The sequence below is a fragment of the Pelobates fuscus genome, chromosome 1 (genome assembly GCF_036172605.1).
Source record: "Pelobates fuscus isolate aPelFus1 chromosome 1, aPelFus1.pri, whole genome shotgun sequence".
Classification (NCBI taxonomy): domain Eukaryota; kingdom Metazoa; phylum Chordata; class Amphibia; order Anura; family Pelobatidae; genus Pelobates; species Pelobates fuscus.
The window spans coordinates 79,632,585-79,656,506 of NC_086317.1; the positions used below are offsets into that span (position 1 = coordinate 79,632,585).

Genomic DNA, 23,922 nt, shown 5'->3' on the forward strand with positions numbered 1-23,922 from the left:
CTCATACTATTTTGGATAGCTTTCAGGTTTCATTTGTATTGTGTTATGTTGCATGTTGTTTCCCATATTGACAATTAATAACTATTCTGGAGGCATTAAGCTTCATGTAATGGGTTTCCATGTCCAATCAGCAGCACATAAGCCTTTTAATATGCACAGTGCTCTACACTGGACTTTGTAGGAGATAAAATGCATTCTCAGGAGTGATGTCTCCTTTATTGTCCGACAGAGTAATGGGCAAGTCTGCATTTAGCAGATGCCAGATATAGTTCTACATCTGGGAATCTACCTTTTTCTCAAGACTGCCCTAGACCAAATTGTATTTGTATCCCAACTTAAACAGAACAGGGAAATGTCTGAATCCTGGGTGGGAGAACTCGGGAACTACTGCAATTCACGATTCTGTTGGTAGATATTTTATGAGTTTTTTTTGTCTCTCTTCATTAATCCCGCATGCACAATAAATAACATTTTATTCTAGCCATCAATTCGCCGCAAAAACCCCACGAAAAAACTAAAATACTGCAAAAATTTCTTACACAGCCGATTACTATGTAACTGATTTATGCTCCTAAAAACCAGAATTGAGTTTTGACAAGCTGAGGTTGGGGAAAATTCTAAAATCAAATTGTTGCATTTACAAGTACATTCATAGGCTACATTGACCGTGACAAACATGCTTAAAAAGCTAAATGCATATGGATAATAGGAGACTTTTAAGGAAATGTGCTTTATGTTGCCTTGAACTGTTTAATACAGTTATTCACTGTACATCTGGCAGGTACAAAGCCTCTATATAGGTAGAAAATAAAACAGTGCTTTATTTTTATGCTACGTTTCTTACAGTGTACCATAATGTGTTACTGATTCTTACAGTCGTGTAAAGGGATAAGCCATGTTCATTAAAACTGGCTCATACCATATTCACTCGTCACCCCTCGTAACTCTATCTTCTGCGGGGTTATCGGATGAGACACCAGAGTAGAACCTGGGTGAAATGGAGAGGGAGCCTAAAATTGGGAACCTTTACTAGGAGGTCTACAAAATATATGCACTCTCCATATACAGAAAATGTCAGTAAGAACTGCCTTTGGTGCAGAATGCAATGACTTTTACCATGGCACAGTCTTAGTCTAGCTTTCCGAATCATCAATTTATTGCCAACGCTACTAAATCTGTCATGGTCCTCAGTAATTGCTGTTATTGCAGTGCTTTTTAACCCCTTGGTCATGTCCCAAGATAGAATCCCCACATCATGTTCATTAAGTATCAGCTAGCTGCCCACATGAAATGTTTTTTTGTAGCTTCCCACAGCAATAAATACTCCTTTTCACATTTAGAAGAGTATTTGTTTCATGTTATATTTTATATTACAATTTAACAATGGGTCACTGAGCTAATTTTGTTATTAAGGAATAGGTTTGTAAAGCAAATGCTGTTTACATAATTTGAGTACCACTCAAAAAAAAAAAAAATAAGAACCACTGTGTATCAGAAAGTGGAAACATTGTAGCAACTCAATTCTAAGTTCCATAACACATTTTGCCAGCAGAGGGTGCTCTTCTGCTTTGTTAAAATCACAAATTCTTCTATGATATATGTTCATTTTTGCAAGCCCTATTCTGAACCTAAAGCTTTTGAGTAGAATTGCATTTAAAATTGATCTATATAGAGTGAGTTTGTTTATTTTTACGTGAAGAATGCATATGTAATCATTGTGCACCTTCTACTTGTTCCATCTGTCCAATTCATATATTTGATTCTGGACTGTCCAAGCCTGTAGTTCTGTGTTTGTTACAGTAAAATTCTTATAGCTGTTCCAATGAGTATTGCCGGGCTCTGGTACCCTCCTTCACTACACAATGTAATGTGTAAATGGAGGCCGAGTTGGCAGTACTTTTCCATTCTGTGGGTAGAACATAGCTGGAATCTTTATTGAGAATTGGAAATCTGGTTGAGGAGAAGGTGTTTCTCTCATAACTGTCCTGAGGCTGAAGAATAGGGCTTTGTACAAAAGACTATTCATATAATTTGAAATTCAAAAGTCTTCCTGACAAACAGATTTTTTTAAGGAGTGCGCAATAATCCTGATCAAACTTTTATTTTTTTTAATTGAATGTGTGATTTGTTAAAATTCTGCATACACTTAAAGGAACACTATAGTCACATAAACAACTTTAGCTTAATGAAGCAGTTTTAGTGTATAGGTAATGCTTCACAGGTTTCACTGCTCAATTCACTACCATTTAGGAGTTAAATCACTTTGTTTCTGTTTATGCAGCCCTTGTCACATCTCCCCTGACTCTGATTGACAGAGCCTGCATGAAAAATAAACTGGTTTCACTTTCAATCAAATGTAATTTACCTTAAATGACCACTATTGTGCCTGTTTCCTTTTGACCTGCCCACTTCCTGCTGACATAATCAGAAGTAGTGGCCTGATCCAATCACAGTGCTTCCCCATAGGATTGACTGAGACTGACAAAGAGGCAGATCAGGGGCTGAGCCAGCATGATTCAAACACAGCCCTGGCCAATCAGCATCTCCTCATAGAGATGAATTGAATCAATGAATCTCTATGAGGAAAGTTCAGTGTCTGCATGCAGAGGGAGGAGACACTGAATGTTTGGATGCATTTTAGGCAGCCATGACCCAGGAAGGATCTCTATTAGCTATCTGAGATGGGGCAAGTGAAGTTATCCCTAGGCTGTAATGTAAACACTGCATTTTCTCTGAAAGACAGTGTTTACAGCAAAAAGCCTGCAGGTAATGATTCTATTTACAAGAACAAATTCAATAAGCTGTAGTTGTTCTGGTGACTATAGTGTCCCTTTTAAACAATTGGATCTCTTTCTTTGTAAATTCAACTTTAATCACATACAGGAGGCCCTTGCAGGGTTTAGCAAGCTATTAACATAGCAGGGGATAAGAAAATCTAAATTATACAGAACTTGCAATAAAAGAAGGATAAACTTTAGATGACTCTTTACAGGAAGTGTTTAGGAAGACTGTGCAAGTCACATGCAGGGAGGTGTGACTAGGGTTCATAAACAAAGTAATTTAACTCCTAAATGATAGAGAATTGAGCTGTGAGACTACAGGGGCATGATCTATACACCAAAACTGCTTCATTAAGCTAAAGCTGTTTTGGTGACTATAGTGTCCCTTTAACAACTAAATAGTGCATTATTTACATGTTAGAGTTATTGGGCAAATACCACAAATAGTCCTAACAGATCCTGAACGAACTTTATTAGCTCTGCTACTCCCCAAACTAGAGTCATGTAACATCTTTGCATCCCTTGGTAAACTGCAAAATAGGAAATGCAACACACGTCCCTATTTAATGTACCTTGACAGAATAACAGAACAGTCTCAAAAGTATTTTATTTACAGTAGTTTCAGGTTGCCAAGCCTAAAACTGCCAAAGGAGCTTTCACAGTGGTCTATTCTTGGTCTTGAAATGGAAACTAAATTATTTGTGGTTTTTAAGTTAATAGTTATTTATGCCACACTTTAAACTCTGACTCTAGAATGATGAGAGTAATCCATCCACTTTTTCTTTTTTAACAGGGTGGAAAAAGCGATGACACGGAGCTTCGCTACTCATCCCAATATGAAGAACGACTTGATCCCTTTGCATCATTTAGTAGAAAGGTAAAGTCCTGCGCCGAAACACAAACTTTTGCATATTATTCAAATATACATAAAATAAGGATATTTTGCCGATTCTACTGAAATTAAAGCATTCATTTCATACTCCTTCATAGGCATTCTTACAGAAGCCTTGAGAATCTTGGAAAGTATAAACTGGATGAAATAGAAGAGAAAAAAATATAAACTGTGAAAAACAGCCTCGTTTGCCAAATTAACCATAAATAGGGGATTTTTCAATAATCTCGATTTCACCTATAGCTTGGCTATATTTACTGCCAATTTAAAAAAAAAGAAAAATATATATACTGATCTTCTATTGATTTCTGTAACTTTCTTAAAGGTAACTGGGAAAGATTAGTGGAATACATTTAAAAAAAATATATATATATATATATATATAGAGAGAGAGAGAGAGAGACACACATACACGATACGTAACAACTAATAGAACTCCCTGGTACTCTGCCACAAATAATTAATTGCTGTATCCCCAGTTATGTACAAACTAATAAATGCTGGGTGAGGAATGGGAAGGACCCTGTTGTAATAGAAGCAGGCAGTTTTTATTAGTCAAGTCTATAAGGACTATTGAAACTTACTGCAGCCATTAGCACGATTAACCCAAACAGAAATGATTTATGGAACCCACAATTACTGTGCAGTTAACAGGTGATTGTGACACATAAAATAAAATGTTCAACAAATAAAAATTGATTAACTCGTTGATTAATGGATCGTCATTTGGCTGGGAATGGGGAGCTTGGTGCAAGCCACTTACTATCTCAGCATTTATGTACAGTGGGTATATAACTGTGTATATTTATTGTTTATATTTTTCTTGTTTCACCAATATAAAATATAAGTAAAATTAATTATTCTATCAATAAATGTTATTACTTTATTCTTAATATAAACCAGTCAATGACTTCATTAAATGTAACCGTGTCAATACAACTCACTGGTGGGCCTCCAGAGGAGTACTCCTGTGATTTCTCATCCCAGGCAAAGCTCTCCAGTCTATTTATCTTCCACTGTTCTTCTTGCAAGAGTTAGATCTGCTGGCCTGGCTGTGTCCACATTAGGTCTAGGGCTACCCACATATGAATTAATCATTTATGTATATGGATCAGACCCATCTCTTTTTAACTAGAACCAGTCTCTTTCTTCACCCTAAGATTGATCTCCAACAGTACTTTAACTATGCAGTTGGTCTCCTAGGACCCACTTACATCAGTTTTCTCTCTTCCTTCTTCACCTGGCGAGTAATATAACTTCTAATCTGCTACCTGAAATTATTGGTTAATCGAAACTAAATGAAGTTGGGATCACTGCATTTCTCCTGGAGCGATGGTGCCCCAACCAGAAAAAAACATTTCCTTTTTGTTGATAAAGGGAGCACCCTTGAGAGAAGAGTATAAACACAATGAACCTCTGTGACATGGCAATCCATCAATAAACATTACTCAAAATGTGTGCCTAGTATAATAGATGCCAAATTCACAATAAATACTTAAGTATTGATCAATCTTAGTCCCATTATGGAGACTATTAAGTTGCCATACTACTCAATGTGTCTCTATATCCAGCTTTTGCTGACTGCGTTTGTCAGGAAGTGATTAGAAACAAGAAAACCCTTCTAGCTTACATAATATATACTTTAAGTAAGGAGATTCCTATAAGTAAATGCTTGCAAGCCATTCTTAAAATACACTCTATAAAAATGTCATACTTTCAAACCAACCAACCTTAAAGAGACACTGTATGCACTGTAGCTGCTTCATCTCATTGAAGTGGTTATAGTGTCTGGAGTCTCCTGGCGCTGTCTTTTCATTCAGTATAAAATCTTTTTTTAATGTTTTCATTCTAAACTAGAATGAAGAGCAGCAATGGGTGATTGGCTGAGAGTGTCAGCTGACTGCTTTTAGCCTATCACAGCCACCCATGAATGGCTATACCGAAGTGCTCCAGGAGGGGGAAGCAAACCCCAAAATCACACAGAGAAGTTCAAAAGAGAGCCAGGCACACTCAGTAGGTTCCTCAGGTAGGCAGACTTTATTCAGGAACTGTGTATGAATTGATATGACTGGAAGGAAGTGAATAACGTTGCCATAGCCTTACCTCTTGTAGGAGCTGTGGTTGGCCAGGGACCCTCATTAGGACGAGAGGCAGTTGTAATGTATTTGAACTCTTCTCAGAGCAATGTATTAATTTTCATGTTGAAGCCTGATACCGTGCTATTATATTCTTAATCTGAGTCATGACATCCTCTCCAGAAATGTAGCTGTAAAAGTGTATGTCCCCAGTTTTGTTTCCCTTAAGAGAGCAGATTTTAACTGGTAAACCTTTTTTCAAACGGGCTGAAACCTGTAATGGACCCTATATAGTTGAGAATGGACGTGTTAATGTGTACAGATGGATTATAGACAACTGTTATTTGCTACTAAACCACTTAGTGGAATGTTGAAAACACAATAATAGAACTATATAGCTAGTAATTGTGCACTTGAAGCTCCCTAGAGAATTATAAATACATGCAACACAAATCCTGAATTGGATGGGACTATGACAATTTTGGTCTGAGATATATTCAAACTTCATTCGAGAGAATCAAAGTTTTAAGATAACACTGTGTCTCCAAAGCATCATTCTTTGTGGCCCTTATTTCTTATTCTTCTAAAGTCCTTGCCTGAGTTTGAGGTTTTTTTTTAAGGTAAATTAAAACCCCAGCGCAATAAACCCAACAGTTACATGTCTTTAAAGAAATTAGTTTATTTAAAAAAAATACTTTAGGACTTTTTTCTAGAGGATTTTTCAGTGAAATAAATTAGTTTCTGCTTCTTAAAACAAAAGTTCTCCTCAAGGGACATTTGAATGTTGAGAGAAAGGATTAAATAAATACAATTGCTTCTGACTTATGTAAATGACACAAATTTACAACTGGTTGGCATAGTGATAGCAGGAAGTGGACTTTGGAATACGAAGGGCAGTGTTAACTAATGCCTCATTTAGGAATAGTTTCTTTGATGGCAGACGTTAATGAATTGGATTCTCCATAGTGTTTTGGGAGTCACTAGAATTGGTTGCTTGGCCAGCAGTGGCAGAAGCCATTTAACGGATTAGTTGCCCAGCATAGCAGTAGAGCTAAATTGCCATTCTGCGCATGTCCATAGACTAATGTTACACCTCTGAATGTTGCAAGGGTTTCGAAAGCACTCAAAGGATTTAAAGTGATATGCCTTGCAAAAGTAATGGTTTATCAGGTTACATTTTTGTTGTGCATTCTTATTTGCAGGAACATTTTTCCTGAAGAAAAGTGTTTATCATACCCATGGAAACATCTGATGTGATTAAAATTACAGGAATTTGAAAGTGAATGTCTGTTCCTTCTCATTTGCATCAATACCGTTTTTTTTTTTTTTGTTTTTTGTTTTTTGTTTTTTTTTTTTAAAGCTCTTGTTGGCATTTTACAGATGTTGCCACCAACTGACTGCCCTTGGTAAAATCTTTGAAGGGTTCCTCATTTAGCCTACAACCATGCTAAACGAAGCCTGCAAAATGATGAAAACTGAGATGGACATTTCTCTTAAAGCTAGTTTTGGTTTCTGTGATTTTGTGTTTTCTTTCAACGGATTTCTAATTAGTATCAGTAAGGTATAGAGTCCCTGAGAATAGATTTTACAAAGATGCAGCTGTTATGCATTACACATTATATAAGGAGATCCACTAAGGGTTTGAAACTAAACGTGGAAGTAGACATAAAAATTAATTAAATGGCTATACACTATATTCAAGATACACTGGAAAATAACAGCATTTAAAAGTCTTTATGGAGACCCCATAATGTCACTGTATTAAGTAGACTGCAACATAATTGTAACACTATTCACAATGGTAGACATTATTACAGCACCATGTATACTGCTGCATCTGGTGCTCTAATGATGTGGTGATCCACAGTGTACCCAAGCAGTGGTTTAGTGGATAATTAGGGTTAAGGGGGTGTTTATGGTCCAATAGCTTATTTTTAGAAGTCATAAAGGCAATGGGACTAAAAGATCAGGGGAAACATGCTTTCCATCACTCTAAACCAAGATTTACAGTCACTGAGGCCTTGTGATACATAAAACAGTTAGACAGACAATTTGTCCTTGGTCTATAAGATGCAACCAGCATAGTTTAATATGAAAGTAATTGCCCTTGCTCACGCCTCACTCTTGGCAGTGTGGGGCAGAGGAGGGCAGGCCAAAGATTCAGGGTTACTGGAGAGAAATCTAGTGGGTGGGTGGTGGATGATTCTCCCCGTTTGAGCCAGAAGACCTTCTGTTGCGACATAGTGAGTCAGTAAAAGCATACAAAAATTGTCATCCCAAGACTATGTAGTGCATCTGATCCCTCTTTAGTAGAGGACGAGCACCCCCAACACTAATGCTATTGGTCACTAGAGTGGTGGAAGCTAAGGACAGTCTGGGAGTGAATTGGCACTAGACTCAAGTTATGTTTATGGAGATGATTTTATTGGGTAGAATTCAGTTTGTGTCATCCAATTATGACTGACTAGACAGAGTGGAGTGCTGATCTAGACCAGCCTCCGGGCAATGACCTATCCTTCTCTTTCTCTTCTCCCGATCTTTTCTTTTCTACAACACTTGCTCCCTTCAGACACGGTTAGGCAACCAGCAAACCTTTTGTTGATGAGATTTCACTTATATCAACAACCGCACTGAAATTTCATTAGGTCCATCATATACTTGCGTGTTTTATGCGTCCTAAACCTCTTGGTAAGACCTGATGTTTATATTGCTTCAAAATATCTGAGGTTTGAGCTTTCCGTACACTGAGTTTAGGTTTCTTTCCAGGTGAAAACGTCATGTAACCTTATTTCTGTATTGTTTTCTGTATTTCTGTATACTTTGAAAAAAAAATTCAACCTAGTATAAAAGAAAGCAAATCACACAGGAAAAAGAGGAAGAGAGAATGAGAATAAAGAGAGGGAGCCAATACAAGCAAATCAGCAGGGGGTAACCCCTCTAATTAATGGCAAACAAATAAAAGGACAGGAGGATTCCTGTGTATCTAAATGTAGAATAGTGGAAATTGATTAAAGGGAAACTCCAGTGCCAGGAAAACAATCTGTTTTCCTGGCACTGCAGGTCCCCTCTCCCTCCCACCCCCCCAATCCCCGGTTGCTGAAGTGGTGAAAACCCCTTCAGTTACTTACCTGGGGCAGCGACGATGCCCCACGTCGCTGCTCCCTCCTCCGCGCCGCTCCTCCCTCTGATTACGTCGGCCGGTAGGAAAGCTTTGAAAATGCATTTCAATGCTTTCCTATGGGGAAATGAGTGACGCTGGAGGTCCTCACACAGCGTGAGGACTTCCAGCGACGCTCTAGCACAGGTTTCCTTGCTAGAAACCAGGAAGTGCCCTCTAGTGGCTGTCTAGTAGACAGCCACTAGAGGCGGAGTTAACCCTGCAAGGTAATTATTGCAGTTTATAAAAAAATGCAATAATTACACTTGCAGTGTTAAGAGTAGTGGGAGTTGGCACCCAGACCACTCTAATGGGCAGAAGTGGTCTGGATGCCTGGAGTGTCCCTTTAATGATTCATCTATATACCTTGGTAAGAGTGGAAATATTTTGGTTACAATAACTTAATGACTGAAAAGATAAAACTTTTAATAATAGTAATAATAAAAAGGTGAGACTTCTCAGCTAATTCTAAGGAAAGAAATTATAAGAATAATCAGCAACAAATAAAATAAATTAGATAAACACACAAAAAGCATGAGGTGTGGGTCTACTTATTAGTGCCAGAGTATATTAAGTCAAGATCTTTATATACAACACATACTCAATCAAAATTAGGTAATATAGTGTTTGTGTGAAGTAGACAACCTAACATCCCATAGATGTAAAAGAATATAGAGGTAAGTAGCCTCTAAAGAACTAGTTGGTCGCCTGTGTAATGATCCAAACACTCAATGCTCTCACACATCGCGTTCAGGCTATGGCTGAAATCCGTGAGATATACTACGTACAACGGCAATAGAGTTACCGGTCTTAGTATAACAATGTATCGTATTGTTTATCATATAATGCCTTACTGGAATAGCCAACAGTAGTAAAGAGCAGGGTAAAATTAATACAATACACCTAATAATATGATGTCCCTGTTGTGCTTTCGAGGGCACCCCTTAATAAATGCTATCCCTGTGCTCTTGGTAATAGACACCCAGCCGCTCAACGGATCCCCATATTTCTAGTAACATCAGGCTCAAATATATATACTCTTTTACATCTATGGGATGTTATGTTGTCTACTTAACACGAATATTACCTCATTTCGATGAGTATGTGTTGTATCTTGACTTGATATACTCTGGCACTATTTAGTAGACCCACACCTCATATTTTTTTTTTGTGTGTTTATCTATTTTATTTTATTTGTTGCTGGTGATTCTCCTAATTTCTTCCATTAGAATTCGGTGAGAAGTCTCACCTTTTTTTATTCCTAGTATTAAAAGTTAAGTTTTATCTCTTCAGTCATTAAGTTATTGTAACCAAAATCTTTGCACTCTTACCAAGGTATATAGATTGATCATTAATCAATTTCCACTATTCAACCTTTAGATACACAGGAGATCTCCTGTCCTTTTCTTTGTTTAGTATGAAAGAGAATTCCACAGGATTCTTTTTACTTGCAGGGTCCTCTAACAATTACTTTATATTTTAACTTTGGACACAGTTCAGTTTCTGCTACAATAACACAGTTATGCTAATTTGTTGAAGCCATTCCTTAGTTGGACAGTTCATGTGAGGACACTATACGACCACTAACAGACCCTGCCCAGAAGATAATGAAATTGATTGTTGTACGTAAAATTTTCATGCTCGCTTGAACTGGCAGATTTACAAAATGCATAGAAAGGTTTATAGATTTTTTTTTTCCATGGAAATAAACTCACAGATTTACTTTGTGGTACTAATATTACCAGCCTAAAACCACAAGAACGCTTCCAAAAAAACATCAGCTAGTTTTGGAGATTTATGTGAGGAAGACGTTTCTTTCCATATTTGAAATAAAAGCCTTTGCTCTATCTTTTATTGATTGTTGCACTTTGAATAGTTATTTACTAGTTTTCTCAATCAGCCATTGAACTTGCTTAATGCTAATGTTGGCACATATAGAACCCATTTCATAGTATTTTTGCCAGGTAAAGAAAGGTCTACTTGTGGTTTGCCGCAAATGTCTGAAAGAATAACTTGACTCCTTGCATGCTGGAAAGAAAAACAATTCATAGATCTGCATAGCCTCCAATCAAAGAGTTAAGTTAGAACAGCGTTTCCCAATTAGTGTTCTGCGAGAACAAAATTGGGGTTCCCGAGCACTTAGGGCCACCCAATGGGTATCGCTAAACAGGGGTCCGGTCAGGTGCCTAAGGCGTCTAAGACCGCGACTGGACCCCTGTTGTATGGAATGCTGGGAGGAAGTGACATCACAGTGTGTCAAGGTGTGTGTATCTGTGTGTCAGTGTGTGTATCTGTGTACCACTATGTGCCAGTGTGTGTGTGTCAGATACATACACACAGGGACGTTTTAGCCGTGAGGCATTTGCCTTGGGTGGCATTTTCCAGGGGGCGGCAAAAAAAAACGCCCCCAAATGCCCAGGGCAAATGCCTTGTTAGCCTTGCGGCTAACTGACATGCTGGGCTGCAGGGCGGTTGGGCGGCTGGCGAGGGAGAGCTCCCCCTGAGCACTCTGCTCAGCTCCCTCGCGCGCCGCAGAGTGAGTCCGGGAGCCAGAATATGACGTCATCTTCCGGCTCCCAGCCTCACTCTGCAGCGCGCGAGGGAGCTGAGCACACAGCTCAGTGGGGGGGTGCCTGAGTTTTGTCCTGCCTAGGGCAGCACAAAACCAGGATACACCACTGCATACACACACACACACACACTGGCACATATAAACACAGATACACACACTTTGACACACCGATACACACATCTTGACACACAGATACATACACACACCGATTCGCACTGTGTGTCAAGGTGTGTGTATCTGTCTGCCAGTGTGTGTGTATCTGTGTGTCACATACATACATACATACATACATACATACACACAGATGCACACACTGTCACATACAAAAAAAGTTTTTTTTTGGGGGGGGTGGCATAATATGTGCACAATATATTTTTGATTGTGGCACAAATCTTAAATACACCAAAACCAGCCATTTCTTGGATGTATAAGTATTCACCCCCATTGCTCGAAAACTCCTAAATACAGTTGCAAGAAAAAGTATGTGAACCCTTTGGAATGATATGGATTTCTGCACAAATTGGTAATAAAATGTGATCTGATCATCATCTAAGTCACAACAATAGACAATCACAGTCTGCTTAAACTAATAACACACAAAGAATGAAATGTTGCCATGTTTTTATTGAACACACCATGTAAACATTCACAGTGCAGGTGGAAAAAGTATGTGAACCCCTAGACTAATGACATCTCCAAGAGCTAATTGGAGTGAGATGTCAGCCAACTGGAGTCCAATCAATTAGATGAGATTGGAGGTGTTGGTTACAGCTGCCCTATAAAAAACACACCAGTTCTGGGTTTGCTTTTCACAAGAAGCATTGCCTGATGTGAATGATGCCTCGCACAAAAGAGCTCTCAGAAGACCTACGATTAAGAATTGTTGACTTGCATAAAGCTGGAAAGGGTTATAAAAGTATTTCCAAAAGCCTTGCTGTATATCAGTCCACGGTAAGACAAATTGTCTATAAATGGAGAAAGTTCAGCATTGCTGCTACTCTCCCTAGGAGTGGTCGTCCTGTAAAGATGACTGCAAGAGCACAGCACAGACTGCTCAATGAGGTGAAGAAGAATCCTAGAGTGTCAGAGTGTCAGCTAAAGACTTACAAAAGTCACTGGCAAATGCTAACATCCCTGTTAGCGTATCTACAATACGTAAAACACTAAACAAGAATGGATTTAATGGGAGGATACCACAGAGGAAGCCACTGCTGTCCAAACAAAACATTGCTGGACGTTTACAGTTTGCACAAGAGCACCTGGATGTTCCACAGCAGTACTGGCAAAATATTCTATGGACAGATGAAACCAAAGTTGAGTTGTTTGGGAGAAACACACAACACTATGTGTGGCGAAAAAGAGGCACAGCACACCAACATTAAAACCTCATCCCAACTGTGAAGTATGGTGGTGGGGGCATCATGGTTTGGGGCTGCTTTGCTGCGTCAGGGCCTGGACGGATTGCTATCATCGAAGGAAAAATGAATTCCCAAGTTTATCAAGACATTTTGCAGGAGAACCTAAGGCCATCTGTCTACCAGCTGAAGCTCAACAGAAGATGGGTGTTGCAACAGGACAATGACCCAAAGCATAGAAGTAAATCAACAACAGAATGGCTTAAACAGAAGAAAATATGCCTTCTGAATTGGCCCAGTCAGAGTCCTGACCTCAACCTGATTGAGATGCTGTGGCATGACCTCAAGAAAGCGATTCACACCAGACATCCCAAGAAAATTGCTGAACTGAAACAGTTCTGTAAAGAGGAATGGTCAATAATTACTCCTGACCGTTGTGCACGTCTGATCTGCAACTACATGAAACGTTTGGTTGAAGTTATTGCTGCCAAAGGAGGTTCAACCAGTTATTAAATCCAAGGGTTCACATACTTAAATTCACCTGCACTGTGAATGTTTACATGGTGTGTTCAATAAAAACATGGCAACATTTCATTCTTTGTGTGTTATTAGTTTAAGCAGACTGTGATTGTCTATTGTTGTGACTTGTGATTTTATGACCAATTTGTGCAGAAATCCACATCATTCCAAAGGGTTCACATACTTTTTCTTGCAACTGTACACTAGGTTCAAGCAGTTGACTTTATATAATTCATCACATAATCTGTTAAATTAGGGTTCAACTGCATCACGTGAACATATCCCAAAACTTGAAGATATTCTGGAGCACCATTAAAAAAATAATAATTTAAAATGAAAAGAATGTGGCATGACCTTTCCTAGATTACTCCATCCACCAAAAAGTGACTGGTTAAAAAGTTTGTTAGAAAAGCAACCAACAGACTAATGGTAACTGAAAGAGCCAGTGGAAAAACAGCCGTCCATAGGACAACTGTTATGAAGACGTGCTACGATGTTGGACTTCATCAATTTGTGATGAGAAGAAGCCATTACTGAAAATAATCATAATATACACAGTTCAGAGTTTGCCAAAAAGGCATGAGGAGACACTGCAAACAAGTGAATAAAAGGTTGTCTGATCAGACCAAAATTTAATATAGCTGCAAACTGTTACATGTGTTGCTAGGCCAACAGTGCTAAGTATCTCCACCACCATCCCATGGTGGTAGCAGTATGTTGTTCTTGGCACAACCTGGAAAACTGACAAGATTAATGAATACAAACAAAGCTCAAATCTAGAGGTAATCCTGTTTGCCTGCAAGACACCTAAGACAAGGGCGGTGGTTCACATCTCCGCAGAATACGGACCCTAAACACACAGATAAAACTACACTAGAGTGGTTCAAAATAGAATCTGAATATCTTAAAACATCTCAGTCAAAGCCCAGATCTAAATCTGATTGAGAAACTGTGGAAATATGTTTTCTAATTGATTGTTGGTGTCCTGTTGTTATGTACATTTGAAGACCAGATCCTCGTGCAGACTTTCTACATATTTCGTTTTTTTCTTTTCAGGAACGCCAAAGGAAATATCTAAGTCTTAGTCCTTGGGATAAGGCAACCCTTAGCATGGTAAGTTTAGCCATAGTTACAAGGCAAATTCTTATTTTAATTACTAAAACACTTGGTCTCGTCGTTAATTATGAACCCATTGATGCCATTATTCAGTTATGTAGCCTTTATATACAAATACTTTTTTGCAAACACTTTCCATTATAACGTTTCTTTAAAGGTAATGAAGATTTAAATCACGTCTTAAATAAAATAATTAAATAGGGTTTTTATTTTCAAAATATAGTCATACATTGCATGAGCCTGCCAGTGCTTTAAAATGTACCATTTCTGACAGGTCTTTACCTATTGATTGCTGTTATGAGATTAATACAATCTAGGATAGCCATACTTTGGGACTCTTTGCAAATCAAGGTTTCAGTGTCATGAAGTTAAATAACTTGACGTTGCCCAAACTATTTAATAAACTTTCCAAGTGATTTATCTATAGAAGTCACCATGAAAGTTTATAGGGATTTTTGTAGATATAAGCCATAATATCTCTTGATGTCCTCCTAGAGTGTCCATTCATGTCTCAGCGAGTTGACAGCAGGAGAAGGTGTTCTAAAGTAACTTCTATCTCTCAAACCTGCCTCTTACTCTCTCCTGTAGGGCCACACTCCACTCTCGCCTCCAGTTCTACTACTTTCCCACCATGTCTATTTGCTGTCTCCCTCAATATCCTTCCTATTGTGTTTTTATACCCCACCTCCTCTAGACCGTAAGCTCGTTTGAGCAGGGTCCTCAACTACCTACTGTTCCTGTTAAATGTTTTTATTGTCTAATTTGGTAAATTCCCCCTTTTATTATAAAGCGCTGCGGAATAAGCTGGCGCTATATAAATACCAATAATAATAATAAAGGCCAACTCACATCACTTAGTTTCAAAGATGTTACGTTATACGTCAGTCATAGAATTATGTCAGATTTCCAATATCTAAGAAGAACTGAAGTCACTGAAACTAATAGATAACCCAAAATAATTTCTGTATATCTGGATACATTTTCAGGGAGTTTCTTCGGGAGTACACAATTCTGGTGTGATAGTATGAACTAATGGTTTGTATTCGTGTATGAATGTTACTCCAGTAAGTGTTTAGTTTAGGACAGGACCAAAATATGGGAAAAGGTGTGCCTCCAACATGTATTGGTGCTAGATAAATGTAGTTTAAGGAACCTGGAGGGAGTCAGGTACTATCTGTAGAGAAGCTTATAATGAGATTCTAAAAGTGTCACAGACTGTGTTATTCCAAACTAAATTCCTTGCTCAGTTCACTTTCCCACATTCTATTAATTTTGGACCAAGTTACCCAGCAATTCCGTGCGATTCCGATCAGGATCCAAGCGATAAATCTAATTTTGCGCTCTTCCATGACCCGATTAGAAACATTCAAATGGTCACTAATTAAATTAATCATCTGATTATGTATTTTTGTAGCTAAATCATTTGAAATGTTTTTCTATATGTATTGAATCGTTTGGAAAGCTTATTAAATCTAATCCACTATGCAATGAATAGATAGGAAACTCTCACTTGAATATTAATACATCATACAGGGAGGCAACTGGGACAGTTTTATAGAACATACAAACTACAGCGCACTCCATTCCAAACTGTATCTGAAGTCACAGAAATACAATACGTATAAGAAATCTGGGACAAAGGGCATAAATGTTTCATCTTAAATTGTCATATGTCATGTCTAACTCAAAGTCACGGAAATAATTTGTCACGGACATTCCATTTTTAGATCATAATGATCCTTCTCTCTTTTCTAGGGAAAGTTAATTCTTTCTAACAAGGTGGCTCGTACTATTGCATTTTTCTATACACTCTTTCTGCATTGTCTGGTCTTCCTGGTAAGTACAAGTCTTTGTGGCCAGCATCTCATTTCCAAAGAGAGACAAACTGCACAGTTTTTTAATTACAAGAGTTTTACTTGGCCATAAAGCATTCTACTTTTGTTGGCTTGCCTTGATTAAATGGACGCTGTCACACTGTCATTTATTTATTTATTTTATAAAGATACCACAAAGTGACAAGTCCTCCATATTTCTTTGGCTTCTGGCAATTTCATCTGTAACTATTGTATTGAAATCCTCTACATACGTGAGAGTACAAAATGCGATCCATGGAGCATCTTACAAAACTGCCGGATCTACCAAATTCATTTTGTGCATATGCAATAAGGGGCAATAGGCATTTATAGGTCAAGATGATGCCTGTTCTCAACAGACAGTTGACTCGCCATTTGCCAAAGATTGGCAGTTACAAGAAACAAAGTAATCCCTGCGTTGTCTTACGTATATAACTTTATTGTGTCTACGTTTCTGTGAAATTCCAACATAGTCAAAAATAGCTTTTCTTGAATATTCGATCTTTATGAAAAGCTCATAAATGACCGGACTAATTTAAAGCCCGTCTCCTGAGTCTTAACTAATGCTTACAATGTAAAGCCAGCTTTATGTGACACTAGATAATACAGAGTGAGGAAAGGTTATAAGACCCAGTAAGTGTGTTATTAAACTATCTTAGACACTGTGGAATAGATATAAAGGCATGATTTTATTCTCGGTGGATTCAAGTTTATGGGAGACCCTACCTGAGAGTCATTTATATTAACCCATTACAGTCATTTTAAAACTGTCTTATTAGAAGCATTATGCAGAACCACTTTACATATATCCTTTACATTTTCCTTAAGCTAAAAGGCAGGACAATAACCATTGCAAGTGTGTAATAAAATGTAATGGGATTCAAAATGAAAAATCTTTTTTTTTTTTTTATCCTGTCATTAGGTGCTGTACAAAACGGCTTGGAGTGAGAGTGTAGAGCGAGACTGTGCCGCTTACTGCTCTAAGAAGTATGTATGCATTTTATATAGATAGATAAATGTTGGCTAATGATTGGATTTATTTATAAACAATAAGTGGATATATATCTTCAATATGTTGGTTTAGGCTCTTGCATTCAGGGCTCACTGTTCGGGGGAGGGTACTTGTTGTTCTGAGCCTGGCGAATATTATGTATCTATTCTAAACTAATGTTCTCCCAGTGCAATGGGGTCTCTTTTTATTCTAGGTGTATATTAACGGTGGATTCTATCATTTATTGTTTTAATATTTAATGTTGCAATTGAAGAATATATCACTGGGCTAATTTTAGAAATAAAGAATGGGTCATCTAACTAATGTTCTGCATGTTTTTAAGTCCCTGTCAAAGAAGATTTAGTGATTGCCCTACATACTGTATGTAAATATTTCTAGATAATGTATGTCTGTATTTATGTAGTAGTTAAAGGGACACTCCAGGCACCCAGATCACTTCTGCCCATTGGAGTGGTCTGGGTGCCAACTCCCACAACCCTTAACCCTGCAAGTGTAATTATTGCAATTTTTATAAACTGCTATAATTACCTTGTAGGGTTAAGTCCTGACAGACAGCCACTAGAGCAGTGATGGCGAACCTATGGCACGCGTGCCACAGGTGGCACGCCGTGCCCTCTCTGTGGGCACGCGGCCACAGGTCCGCCATCACTGCAGAGTAGGCACCTGCCTGCCCGAAACGGCAGGCGCCTACTCTGCTTCCGTGTCGGGAGGCAGGGGGAGGGATCTGTGATGCTGATCCCCTGTCCTCCCGCGCGATGCTGTGTGGAGCGTTGCCGAGCGTTACCATGGCAACGCTCCACACAGCATCGCGCGGGAGGACAGGGGATCAGCATCACAGATCCCTCCCCCTGCCTCCCGACACGGAAGCACTGCCTGCCACCACCGGACCACCAGGGATGACGGTACCACCACCGGACCACCAGGGATGGCTGTGTGTCCCCCCCCCCACTTCATTAAAGGTAAGAAGGAGGGAGGGAGAGGGAGGGAGGGGGATACACAGCACCCCTACCCCCCCAGAAGTACCCTTACCCCCCAGCACCATCCCTATCTCCCCAGCACCACCCCTACCCCACCCCCAGCACCACCCCACACCCCAGCAGCACCACCCCACCCCCCGCAGCACCCCACCCCCCCAGCACCACCCCACCCACCCACCCACCCAGCAGCCCCCTACCCCCACAGCACCACCCCACCCCCCAGCAGCCCCTTACCCCCACAGCACCACCCTACCCCCCCAGCAGCACCCTACCCCCCCAGCAGCACCCCACCCCCCCAGCAGCACCCCACCCCCCCAGCAGCACCCTACCTCCCCCAGCAGCACCCTACCCCCCCAGCAGCACCCTACCCCCCCAGCAGCACCCTACCCCCCCAGCAGCACCCTACCCCCCCAGCAGCACCCTACCCCCCCAGCAGCACCCTACCCCCCCAGCAGCACCCTACCCCCCCAGCAGCAACCTACCCCCCCAGCAGCACCCTACCCCCCAGAAGTACCCCTACCACCCCAGCAGTACTCCTACTCCCCCACAACAGTACCCCTACCCCCCAGCAGTACCCCTACCCCCCCAGCAGTACCCCTACCCCCCAGCAGTACCCCAACCCCCCCAGCAGTACCCCTACCCCCCCAGCAGAACCCCTACCCCCCAGCAGAACCCCTACCCCCCAGCAGAACCCCTACCCCCCAGCAGAACCCCTACCCCCCAGCAGTACCCCTACCCCCAGAAGTACCCCTACCACCCCAGCAGTACCCCTACCCCTGCAGTACCCCTACCACCCCCAGCAGTACCCCTACCACCCCCAGCAGTACCCCTACCACCCCCAGCAGTACCCCTACCACCCCCAGCAGTACCCCTACCCCCCCAGCAGTACCCCTACCCCCCCAGCAGTACCCCTACTCCCCCACAACAGTACCCCTACTCCCCCACAGCAGTACCCCTACTCCCCCACAGCAGTACCCCTACTCCCCCACAGCAGTACCCCTACCCCCCCAGCACCCCTACCCCCCCAGCACCCCTACCATCCCCCCAGCAGTACCCCTACCACCCCCAGCAGTACCCCTACCCCCCCTCAGCAGTACCCCTACCACCCCCAGCAGTACCCCTACCACCCCCAGCAGTACCCCTACCCCCCCACACACAGCACCCCTTCCCCCCACACACAGCACCCCTTCCCCCCACACACAGCACCCCTTCCCCCCACACACAGTACCCCTACCCCCCCACAGCACCCCTACCCCCCCCACACAGTTTCCCTACCCCCCACAGCAGTACCCATACCCCGCCAGCAGTATCCCTACCCCCCCACACAGTACCCCTACCCCCCCAGCAGTACCCCTACCCCCCCACACACAGCACCCCCCTCACACACACAGCACCCCCCTCACACACACAGCACCCCCCTCACACACACAGCGCACCCCCTCACACACACACAGCACCCCCCTCACACACACACAGCACCCCCCAAACACACACAGCACCCCCCAAACACACACAGCACCCCCCCAAACACACACAGCACCCCCCCCAAACACACACAGCACCCTCCCCAAACACACACACAGCACCCCCAAACACACAGCACCCCCCAAACACACACACAGCACCCCCCAAACACACACACAGCACCCCCTCACACACACACAGCACCCCCCTCACACACACACAGCACCCCCCTCACACACACACAGCACCCCCCTCACACACACACAGCACCCCCCTCACACACACACAGCACCCCCCCAAATACACACACAGCACCCCCCCAAACACACACACAGCACCCCCCCCAAACACACACACAGCACCCCCCCCAAACACACACACAGCACCCCCCCCAAACACACACACAGCACCCCCCCAAACACACACACAGCACCCCCCCAAACACACACACAGCACCCCCCCAAACACACACAGCACCCCCCACACACACAGCACCCCCCCAAACACACACACAGCACCCCCCCAAACACACACACAGCACCCCCCCAAACACACACACAGCACCCCCCCCAAACAAACACACAGCACCCCCCCAAACAAACACACAGCACCCACACACACACACAGCACCCACACACACACAGCACCCACACACACACAGCACCCCCCCCACACACACAGCACACACACAGCACCCCCACACACACACAGCACCCCCCCACACACACACAGCACCCCCCCACACACACACAGCACCCCCCCCACACACACACAGCACCCCCCACACAGCACCCACACACACAGAGCACCCCCCCCACACACACACAGCACCCCCCCACACACACACACAGCACCCCTCATACACACATACAACACGCACCCCCCACACACACACACACACACGCACCCCCCCATAAACACACACACACGCACCCCCCCCACACACACACACACACGCAATTGCCGTGTTGGCACTTTAAGGAAAAAAAATTTGGCATGTATTGCGGTTTGGGCACTCGGGCTCAAAAAGGTTCGCCATCACTGCACTAGAGGGATAACCAGGTTCTTAAAACACGAAAAGTGTTTTAAACGACGCTGGACGTCCTCACGCTATGCATGAGGACCTCCGGCATCGCGGGAATCCCCATAGGAAAGCATTGAGCGGAACCTGGCCCAACGCCGAGGGACATCGGCTCTGGATTCAGGTAAGTCACTGAAGGGGTTGTAACCCCTCGGCAACATGGGATGGGGAGGAGGGAGGGAGGGGGCACTGCAGGATTCTGCAGTGCCAGGAAATCGGGATTGTTTTCTTGGCACTGGAGAGTCCCTTTCATAAAATAGTTGCCCTTTAATAATCATCTAGAACAGGGTTCTTCAAACTCCCTACAGATGTTGCTGAACTACAACTCCCATGATTTGAATGAAATATTTATCCAGAGAATCAGGGGTGTTGTAGTTCAGTAACATTTGAAATGACAGGGTTTTGGAGAACCCTGATCTAGAAGATCATCCGACCTTCAGGTTTATGACATCACACTATGCAATAGAAACTGGATTGCAAACATGGTTTACTTCAGGAGCGTGCACGCATATACTTAATAATTTGGACAAACCTTTTGATTTGATCCACAACAATTGGCATCCAGACCACTTCAGCTCAATGAAGTGGTTTGGGTGCCAGGTCTCCCTAGTTTCAACCCTGCAGCTAAAAACATAGCAGTTTCATAGAACTGCTATGTTTACACTGCAGGGTTAATCCAGCTCCTAATGGCTGTCTCCCTGACAGCCACTAGAGGCCGCTGCCGCGATTAACACTGAGTAAATCGCAATTATCTGACGCAGGATGTCCTCACGGAGTTCAGTGTCAAAAAAGATCCCCATAGTAAAGGATTGAGTAATGTTTTCATATGGGCGAGTTTGAATTTGCGTGCGCCTCTGGCCGTGCGTGCGCATTCGGCTCCACTCGAAAGCTGATGTCAATGGAGGAGGAGAGGTCACGAGTGCCAAGAGAGCTCGGCGCTGGATTAAGGCAAGCAAATATATGTTTAATTAACCCTTTATTCGCCGCAGAACGGGGCCCTAGTCACCTAAATGATGACTAGGGCTCTATAGTGTTAGGAATACATATATGTATTCCTAACGCTATAGTGTTCCTTTAAAGTTTAATGCTATTTATATTTCTATAACTTAAAGGACCACTATAGTGCCAGGAAAACATACTCGTTTTCCTGGCACTATAGTGCCCTGAGGGTGCCCCCACCCTCAGGGTCCCCCTCCCGCCCGGCTCTGGAAAGGGGAAAAGGGTTAAAACCTTTTTCCAGCGCTGGGCGGGGAGCTCTCTGCCTCCGATCCTCCTCCGTTCCGCCCCGTCAGCTGAATGCGCACGCGCGGCAAGAGCTGCACGCGCATTCAGCCAGTCGCATAGGAAAGCATTTACAATGCTTTCCTATGGACGCTTGCATGCTCTCACTGTGATTTTCACAGTGAGAATCACGCAAGCGCCTCTAGCGGCTGTCCATGAGACAGCCACTAGAGGATTTGGGGGAAGGCTTAACCCATTGATAAACATAGCAGTTTCTCTGAAACTGCTATGTTTATAAAAAAATGTGTTAATCCTAGCTGGACCTGGCACCCAGACCACTTCATTAAGCTGAAGTGGTCTGGGTGCCTAGAGTGGTCCTTTAATATAAAAGCTTTGCATTTTATTCAGAAATCAGAAAATGAGCAACACTTTCAACACTATCTCCCAACATTAGCATTTGGAGAGGTTAGATATCTATAGCCTTTTGGTTTTGACAGGGTCTTTGCAATGTCTATCATTCAGTCAGTCATTTTGACAGCGGCCCAAATTACATTCATAGCATGAACCATTTTTCATTTGTAATATTAGCTCAGTGACCCATTCTCCAGTTATACAATCTATATTGAAAGAACTGCAAAAGAAATAATGTATTTAAAAAGAAAATGTTTGTGTGGATATCCCTGCACATGTATGAAATATATATTATATATGATAGTATATAAATTATGTATCAGAGATATACTTCAGTTTAAACATCACTTGTTTCTAACGGCAGTTAACTGTAAACATAGCTCCCCTCCCCTCCTCTTTCATTTTGAGATTACTATCTAACCTGAATGCCAAGGCCCAGGAAATAATGTAGCATGCCTCATATTTCAGACAATCGTTCTAAACTCATCTACTCTAGAATACAGCAAAATATAATGTAACATCTTGTATTGATTGCTTCTGTTCTAAATTAAGAGAAATGCTATTCTTGTTTTTATGATCTTTCAGATATTCCGATCACCTGCATAAGTTTCATGAAAATGGAGAAAACGGCGCCATCTGGCAATAATAATTCTTTACAAATAACAGGTCTCCAGAATCTGACTGGGGACACTTATTGAATGAGGACCAAATGACCGGATCTGTCTGTCGAGAGAGCTTTCCCCAATCCATACATTATGCACAGCTACCTGAGCCAGACTTTGCTGATCTTTACAATTGTAGAAAGTGCCAGACGCAATGGCTGGACAAATTGAATACTTATACATTTTTTAAAAGGCAGAGTTCCTCTTTCCCTTAGCAGTGACTTGACACTTTCTTTTCATTGGTAAAGTTCACCAATCAAGCAGTTCTTAGAAAACGTTGTCAGACAAGGTTTGTGCTTTTTTTTTTTTAAATGTGTGAATTTTCTTTTTAGAAAAAAAGTAATAGAGCAGTTTTTGCAGTGAGGGTGATTTTTCTGTTGCAGTGACTATTGTTAAATTCTTAAGCAGGGATTGTTGAAGCAGTCAACATCCAGGAACATATTCTACATACAAAAGCTCTTCTGCAGCAATCTCCGAAGCATTTTACATTAACATTTTCCAGTCCCGAAATGTAATCCAGTGACAACAAAAAAATATTATTAATCAAAAAAGGTTGTTTTTTTTAAATATAGATTTGACCTAAAATTCAATAAATTGATAGTTTCCATTCTGACGTTAGGGACACCACGCTTTAAAATTAAATAGAAAATAAACTCAACAAATAGAGCAGTTTTCCAACCTAATAGTTTTCCATATACATACTGATATGCATACGTATTGATTTGAGTTGAATTTCTGCGATAGATGCAAGCTTTAACTGTCTGGGAATATATAA

The 23,922-nt window shown here is 41.7% G+C and overlaps 1 protein-coding gene across 1 annotated transcript in view; it reads left to right on the top strand.

Moving 5' to 3' along the window:
- CUX1 (cut like homeobox 1) overlaps nt 1-23,136 on the top strand; it is a 337,454-nt gene extending 314,318 nt beyond the window's left edge. The window contains exons 19-23 of the mRNA XM_063449906.1: nt 3,574-3,657; nt 14,407-14,463; nt 16,222-16,302; nt 17,242-17,306; nt 23,071-23,136. Coding sequence (XP_063305976.1) covers nt 3,574-3,657; nt 14,407-14,463; nt 16,222-16,302; nt 17,242-17,306; nt 23,071-23,131 — 348 coding nt within the window. The 3' untranslated portion in view covers nt 23,132-23,136. The remainder of the gene's footprint in view (nt 1-3,573; nt 3,658-14,406; nt 14,464-16,221; nt 16,303-17,241; nt 17,307-23,070) is intronic.
- The last annotated feature ends 786 nt before the right edge of the window (nt 23,137-23,922 follow it).